The following is an 8,865-nucleotide window of genomic DNA, read 5'->3' as shown; positions in this document are numbered from 1 at the left end:
GATATGTTATTATTAGACTACTCCACCATCTCCTTTTAGTCGTATTCTTAATTTCAAGACTTGATGTCTAGTACTTATTATTATTATTATTATTATTATTATTATTTATTTTTGGGCTAAGTTGCTGTCTAGCATGTTTGGTCATAAATTTTGTGTGCCTTAAATGAATTAAAATATCCCTAAAGCCCAGTTATGTGCCGCTTTCTTTTGTTTCTTCTCCTTTTCCATGTATATTTCAAGTTATCTTTGTCTCTTCTTGCCTATCCTCTGTGATCCCACATCAATGTGAATATCTATGTCGTTCTTTTGGATCATGATACAATTAAGCATAACTACATGAATAGCGTTATTTTGCGAAAATCACACTATTGAACTATGTATGCATAATTTGATAAAATAAGTTTGTGGTGTCAAAATAGCATTAACTAGTCTGTTTAGAACTTTCATCAAAAAAAAAAGACTAGTCTGTTTAGAACGTCTCTATTTTTTGGGATTTTCCTAAATGCCATTACTCAGTCTAAAAAGAAAAGGATATACCCTCTAGCATAGTATACATGGTGCTTCCAGGTAAAAAGAAAAGGATTAGCTTGTGCTTCTGTACGAGTTTATCATATACTCATTGGTGTGTACATGGTGCCTCCAGGTAATGAAGCCAATAATAATGAAGATGCTTCGGATGATTGAATTCTAGATGCTGCTCTTGGCAGTGGTGGACTGGCATCCCGATGGAAGAACTCGGACTTCAGCTTTTTCCAGTTTAAGACGTCATTATTATACTATTTCAAAGACTTACTGAGGATTAAATTGGCTTTAAATTCAATTAGAACTGAAACGAAGTTGTATGAACTTTCTTTACGGTAGCTCCTAGCTCTGATGATCTAATTATTACAGCTTTCTTATTCCTCATGTATCTTTCGTTTGCGTCTTAACCCAATCTTCAGACCACGTCAACAGATTTGCTACTAATTAAAATCCCTCAAAATATAGATAAATTTGCAAAGAGAGCTTTTTTTTCTTTTTCATTTTTTTCCCTTTTTTTTTTTTTTTTTTTTTTGGTTGCGGGTGGAGGTGAAATACTGCCCCTGTTTCTCAGTGTTTGAAGAGTGTGGGGTTAGATGGTAAATTTAAAAGGTTCAAATTTTTTATTGCAGTTTGATGCTAAAATGATATTGTTGGACTTTTACATGATCCATTAGATTTTGAACCAAACTCAAATCTCTGTTTCGTTAATATTTTGCCGTTTTATTATTTGTTTTTCTTGGGATTTCAAATAACTAGCAAACAGTTCTCAAATGTTTTCTTTTTTAAAATTCATTTATACACATAAAAATATAATATATCCATACCTCTATATATATATATATATATATATTAGAATCGTTCTATTGTACAGACGGACGTTTATACCTTTTTATTATGCGGAAGTTTTAAAATATGACCATTTTTTAAGAAGTCATTATTAATATGATTATACAAAAACAATAGTTTTTTTTTTTTTTTAAATGTCATATTTTTAAACATTCACATTATAAAAAATAAAAAATAAAAAAAAAATACATACATTGTGTAAAGTCGTGGTTTTTCCACTATTTATACATACCTTTTAGGCCAGTATGTTGAGGCCTTTACTTTATAACAGACTCAGTTTAATCACATACTGAGCCCATAAACTGAACTTCCGTTTGGGTCAAGCAAGCTATGCTTGATGCAATTGGGCCCATATTTTTCATTTTAGATATCAGAGAATCTGCGGTCTTTTTTTTTTTCTTTTCCTTTTTTTTTTTTTTTTTTTTTGACAAATACAAAGTTTTAAATTTACTCTCCATGGTATTTTTATCTTCACGAGGTTTGCATTCTTGTAGTTTTATAAAATGTAAAGATAAAAGAAATTCAGTTTTCATTTTTACACCTCAAATAACTTCTTTTCAGAAAAAGTTGCAAGAGAAAAGTTACCGCTGTAACATCACACCTGTAGTGGCACTCCCTAGCCAGAATAAATTAAAATTAAGAAAAAAGTTGTACAATAAAAAGAGAAGACAAGAAGTAAAACCGAGATAATTAAAACCCATGATCCTGTTAGGCCTCAATAAAACCCTCTTTAATTTACATTTCAAATAAATATAAACTCGAAACATAGGGGGGAAAGAAAAAAAGAAGCAATTTGAAGGTGTATACAATTTGGTGTTCATGTTTTTTTTCTCCCATAACTTCATAGCTAATTAAAAATCCTACAATAATGAACTCTAACTGCAGCTAATGAATATTTTAGATAAATAAACTACATATAATTAGGTCGAAAAATAAAAATCAAAAATTACAGACCAACCGTATTACTAAACTATTCATGATATAAAATCATTTTGTGAAAAGCTGAAATAAAAAGAATTTGAACTAGCGACGAATAACACAAGAGCTAGGAGTTGGAGCTGGCCATCTTCAACTGCCAACCTTTAATTAACTCTCAAACTCCATCCTTCTTCTTATCCCTCTCTCTTTTTCTATATATATATATATATATATATATATATATATATGTGCATACACATACAATATAAACGAGGAATAGAGATTATAAAAGATAGTTATTACAACTTTTAAATCGTAAAAATCATATAAATTTGATAATTATAAATGTTAGCTCTCATAATTCTTCTTCACAAGTTCTTTATCATATCATTTTTTACTATATAATATATAATGTTATATATTCAAATACTCCTTCCCCTAACTATGCTTAGGTCAAAGACAAACCGGTGGAAAATGATGCATAACTTCCTCATAATGTGCTTTGAGTACGACAAATGTGAACGACAAAAGGATGAACCTTAAGAGGCACGGCAGATCCATTTTATCTATAATATTACAACCATCTCTTGTCACATTAAAAGGAAAATTTTTGTTTGCATATTTTCAGTTTTATCTTAATTATAATTAGATTCATAATTCATATTTATAAAAGATCATATTCGGCACTCATAAGCTAGCTTTTATCAGTTAATTTTTTATACTTAAAAATTATAAGCATAATTATGACAACATTTAAGAAGTCTAAATGAAATTTATCTGACATTAAAAATATGAGCCATATCGAATACATATATTTGAATGGATCAAAGGATTTATATATATATATATATACATGTAAAAATTTTCTTAGATGAAAATCAACTAAAATTCTCCAAGAGATCAGTGATCAATTGAAAACCCCTACTTGATCAGAAACAATATTAAGTAAACAATAACAATATATATTTCCTTTTTTTTTTTTTTTGGGAGCTATGCAATAATAAAAATAATAGTATTTATGGTTGTGATAGATTAATTTTAGTATATATCATTAGACTAATCATGGATTTGAACTTATGACTTAGTATATCTGATCCTTGAAAAATGAAAACTGTATTGTTAATTTGCATTAAAAAATAAATAAATTAATTAATTAAAACGACATGGAATTTGAAGGCTGCCTAGATATGATCTCCAAAAACCATAAGGAAAAAAAAATATATATATATATATATATATATATTTCATTCTTTTTTTTTTTTTTTTTTCCTTCAAGGATGGAAGCCACGAGCACTTCTAGGATTTCCTTTTGGATTGCAGCGGATCTTCAGGATCAAAAGAACAAAAAGGCTGTGTCACGTACAGCGTACCATGCGGCCAGCCTCTCCATTGGTGGCTCCACATTTCATGAATTCAGCCAATGGAAGCTAGCCACATGGACCCGTGAGGAAGTCGCCAATAATTACATAGCATTGTCGTTGCTGTGCGTTAAATATTTCCAAATTGACGGCAAAGTTTAAATAGCGACAATAGTTGAATAATAATTTTTGTTTCAAAAGCTGAAAAACTTGTCGACTTGGAGCTATCTGCATCACACAGCTCTGTGCAAGGAGTAAGCAGATGATGAGCACGGTTCAGATTTTGGCCACTCTGATGGCCATTTTGGTGGCTTTGCTGGACTTGATGTACGAGGGAAAAAAATCTGTCAGCCTATGATGCACACCCTAAAACCATGCCAAAGCTTAAGCTAATTTCCCGTGACAGACATGTAGGTCCGTCTTTTTTTTAAGTTTTTTATTTTTAAATTTTTATATATATTTTTAATTTTTTTTAATAATTTATTGAATAGAATTGTTAAATTTTGAATTTATAATTATTTAATTATTATATCATATTTAATTATTATTAATTTTAAAATTTTAAATTTATAAAAAAATAAATTTTTTATTTTATTTATATTTTGTTAACAGTTATCTATGACATTTCGTACATAATAGCATATGGTACCCAATATTCCAAACGAGAATTATTATGCTCCAATTATGTATAAAATTATACTTTTTTGTGGTAGCGTTGCCTTTGATTATGCTTTTACTCGTCCTTGCTCCTCTTCTTGGATGGTTCATTTTAGCCTTTTGGATTGTGTCGCTTACCGCACTCCGTCTATGGCTGCTATATAAAATTCTTCTGGCCATTCGTATTTTGAGCAGGCTAATCCCCCACCACCGTCGTGGCAGTACTGTAGTAGTCACACCGCAAAACCGGCTTCCCGTGTAAGATATTTTTATAAATAAAAAGTTTTTTTTTTTCTTTGATTAATTGCTGATGCAGAAAATGATAATAATGTCAAACTTGATTGCTTTAACAAACATGCTACGAAATTGGTTTTTGAACAAAACTCAAATGTTTCGGTTTTCTTAATTGATGCTTGCACTTAAATTTTTGGGATTTTGGCTGTTAGAAAATCGTTGTTTCTGTGCAAGAAGTTTAATTTTCTTGCACAGGAAGCTTTTATAAGTGAGCGCACAAGTGTTAGTACGTATGAGAGCATGGTTAAGATGTTTTTCAATATATGAAATTGAATGGATATATGTACTACATTTTGGGTTCAGAATTTGATGAAAATGAGAAATGAGTAGAGGGAACACTTCCATGGCCAGGTTTCTATATTCATTTTTACTTACATTAAATTTTCAGTTTGTGCCTTGAGTATATTAGTTTGCATTTGAAATGCTGCAAATTGCAATATTCGACATCTTATTCAATGTGTTAAGCGGTGTGAACAAGATTATCTTTGTGTCCAAATTCAGCAAGACCATCATCCCTTTCTCACTTTTTCATCATTTCCCTCCTATTTACCCGGTCACTATTGTAATGTGCTTCCCCTTTGGAAATATCAATTATACACGTGGCTTTGGGCCGCGCAACGGATAAGGAAAGTACGTAGTATTATACCTGGCAATTCGGGTTGGTGGGTCGTGTTCGTGTCAACCCATTTAATAATCGTGTCAAAAATGCCTAACCCGAACACGACCCATTTATTAATCGTGTCAGGTACCTAAAACACTAACCCGACCTGTTTATAAACAGGTCAACACGACACGACCCGTTTAACACGATTATTTTAATGGGTCGTGTTGACCTATTAACCCGTTAACCTGAAATTGACCTATTAACCCGAAAACTAACCTATTAACCCGTTAACCTGAAAATTAACCTATTAACCCGAAAATTTTTTTATTTTTATTTTTATTTTTATGTTTTTGTTTTATTAAAGATGTATTTTTTGTTTTTAAAAAATTAGTAATAGAAAATTATTTTTATAAAATTTTTAATTTATAATATTTTTTAGTTATTAAATATTATATTAGTGATAAAATATTAATTTAAAATTAAATTTAAATGGGTTGTAATAGGTATATAATCGTGTCGGATTGAAACTGACACGTTTAATAAATGGGTCGTAACGGGTCAATTTCGAGTTAAACAGGTCAACCCGAAAATGACACGATTAATAATCGTGTTAAACGGGTTGACCCAATTATGACCCGAACCCATTTATAATAAACCCAAACCCATTTATTCCGTGTCGTTTTCGAGTCGTGTCGTCGTGTCATGATCCAAATTCCCAGGTCTACGTAGTATGAACTGGGGGGACTGATCATCCAAGTGTTAGAATGAGCTAGAGGTATTATAATTATTATTATTATTAATGCTTTGCTAAAATGACAGACGGTCAGTTTTATTATTATTATTATTTGCTATAAAGATATATAGACTGTGTGTTGGTTAAGACAAGACTTTCTATATATATTCCAACATTTAAAAAAAAAAAAAAAAAAGTCCATATAACAATTCATTCTGGCCCGTTGTATGGCAAATGGTCTCATTGCAACAAAAGAATTATTTTAACTTAATTTTTACTTTGCATGTTTTGTAGATTTACTTTTGTATTTGTATAGATTATAAATTATTATTTTTTAAGTAATAAATTATATGTGACCCCTTAACTTTATATCATGTGCTAATGAATCTTTTTATATATGATGATTCCAGGTAATGAAGCCAATAATAACAAAAACGCTTACAATGCTTGGATCTTTTAGGTGCTCTTGGCCATACTTGGTGCACCTAATCACTCCGTAAGAATAAACTTTGAACTTTTAACCTTTTTTTGTTTTAATTTTAAGACATGATAAAATTTATTTCCTTTATTAAGACATTGTATGTATTGAGATGTATTAATGATTGCAGCTCTTTTACCTCTCTGATTACGTTCTTTACCCAATCTTAATTCAGTTCTTGGCAACAAAAATTTGGCTATTAAAATTTCTCAAAATATAAAGAAAATTGTACTTTATCACCAATGGCGAAAAAAAGATTGGCATCAAAAAAGAGAAAACACATTTACTAAAAAGATTAGCGATTAGAAAAAACAAACATCGATCTCAAACAGACATACAACCTCATGCAAAGAAATTTACAGTAGAGAAAAACTACACCCAAACCATGCATTCACAGTGACAAATTTAACTTTTTCAACTGAAACTAAAAATCAATGGCAGAGAGATAAGGGGCTACCCAGATCTTCAAGACCTGAAAACAGAGAAATGGTAGTGGGCTACGGTGTTGGTGTTCTCCTCGTTTTCGTTACCAAATCCATAGAAAGACTCAGGCACTTTTTCTTCATGCTTTGGCCCTTCAAGAATCTCACTGATCCCATGAACCACAAGCCAATCATTGTGATACATGTCCGGCAAAATCACTGGAACGCCGTTGATCCTCAATCCTTTAGAAGATCCGGTGATCTTGATCGTAAACCCCTCCAAATTGCTCTGTAATTCCGTTCCATCTACAAAATCCACCAAATCCCTCCACCGAAGCCTGCAGGGTATGATATGGCGGCGAAAGATCGACGAGAATTCGCTCACATTGGTTTTCTGATTCACCATAGCTTGATCAATAGGAGCAAAGATGGTCAACATGGTTTGGTGACTTTGGTCCTTGAAACCGATAAATTGCATTTCAAGCAACGACGCCATAACAGAGCACCCTCTGGATCTCATCACCGCACAAGCTTCATCAAAAGGATGGTGATGATCGACTTTTAATTCCATCATATAACTCGAATTGGATCGAACACATACACGATCTTTCACGTTCTTGGTCCGATTCTTCGGATCCGAAACCCGAAAATAGGGGTTGAAGAAGTGGTCGATTCCGAAGATTATAAGCGACCCATCGTCGTAAATCGGCGACCCATTAACCCTGACATTGTTGATCGAGATTCTGGAGTCGGATAGAGCCGTAGTGATGATCAGAGAGTGATTGGCGAGCATCGTTGGAATTCTTGCCCCGAAAGGTAGCGACTGGAGGCATCGGTATGAGAAAGCGAGTGAAAGAAGATGATATTGAAGGATGGTCAATGGGGGTTGACCGGAATGTGTGAAGGCTGAGTCTGCCGGAGCAAAGACGGTGAGAGAGGGTGTGACTGGAATTACTCCTTTGGAGGCGAGCTCGAGGGTCAGAGCCATGGATTCGTAGCCGGAATCGGAGAGGATCTCGGCAGCGTCCATGAGGGTATCGGAGGATTGGGCGAAGGAGAGAGAAACTAGAGAGAGAAGGAAGAGAGAGATAAGGAACGAGGAAGCCATTGGAGAGGGAGAGAGAGCTCTGAAGGTAGTTTTTGGTTTCAGGGTTGTGATTTTGCTCTCTCTGTTTCGCTGCGTTTTAAAACTTTGAAGGCCGAGCAGTGGCATATGAGGTAAAATTGAAGGAAGTGAATTGGCGGGAAGGATTGCTGATGTGTCATAGTGGGAATCTGAAATTAGTTACGGGGAGGGAAGTTTGTTAGACTGTTCTTGTACAATGACAGTAATGCCCCTGATTGTCTGTTAGGCCTCAGAGAGCCTTGGGCCTAGCAATTACATGGATTGTTACCCATGTGATGACCCATCAGCCTTAGACTTATAAATGGCTAAAGCCTCTATGTTGAACATCTAGACTAATTGGTCCAGAAATCTAATTCGGCCCACAATGAATTGCCTCTCCAGCCAGCATATAATTTGATTTTTTTTTATTTTTTTTTTTGAAATATGTAACTTTATAATTAACGGCAGTCTAACATTTCTTACAACTGTTAAATTAGATAAGTATAAAACTATTTTAAACAAAAAATAAATAAATATAAAGTTTATTTTGGACCTAATCGGAAGCCGACTAACCTATCCAATCTAGACAAATCATAGATGGATTGGATAATTGGATAATTATCAACTTCAGTGTTTTTTTTATTTATTTATTTCTTCTTTCTTTTTCAGTTTAATCGGTTGTATTATCTCGAACTTGTTCAAAACCGAATCAAATTGAGCCAAGTCCACCCCAAGTTTATTCAATCCTGGCAGTGCTAGTCCTCCAATCGTGGTTTGAATATTTGGCACATTATTATGGCCAAAATGACCGAGTCGAAAACAGCCAAAAATATGAAATACCACGTATTGCTCTGTTCCAATTCAAAATATAATATTTAGGAAGATGCTTGCTGGTTTCGCGGTAATAATGCAAATTAACAAATTTTCT

General features: G+C 32.9%; 1 protein-coding gene across 1 annotated transcript; it reads right to left on the bottom strand.

The window, feature by feature from the left end:
- Nucleotides 1-6,661: 6,661 nt before the first annotated feature.
- On the bottom strand, nucleotides 6,662-8,099 carry LOC107429649 (putative fasciclin-like arabinogalactan protein 20). Its single transcript, XM_016040376.4, has one exon. The coding sequence runs from the start codon at nucleotides 8,043-8,045 to the stop codon at nucleotides 6,876-6,878; it is 1,170 nt and encodes a 389-aa protein (XP_015895862.4). The 5' UTR covers nucleotides 8,046-8,099; the 3' UTR covers nucleotides 6,662-6,875.
- Between the last annotated feature and the right edge of the window lie 766 nt (nucleotides 8,100-8,865).

This window comes from Ziziphus jujuba, chromosome 12, assembly GCF_031755915.1.
Source record: "Ziziphus jujuba cultivar Dongzao chromosome 12, ASM3175591v1".
Taxonomy (NCBI): domain Eukaryota; kingdom Viridiplantae; phylum Streptophyta; class Magnoliopsida; order Rosales; family Rhamnaceae; genus Ziziphus; species Ziziphus jujuba.
Note: the sequence above shows the minus strand (reverse complement) of the source record. Positions and strands in the feature narration are given on the sequence as shown.

Coding starts and splice junctions, on each gene's coding strand:
- LOC107429649 (XM_016040376.4), bottom strand. CDS start 8,045: ATGCCACTGCTCGGCCTTCAAAGTTTTAAAACGCAGCGAAACAGAGAG.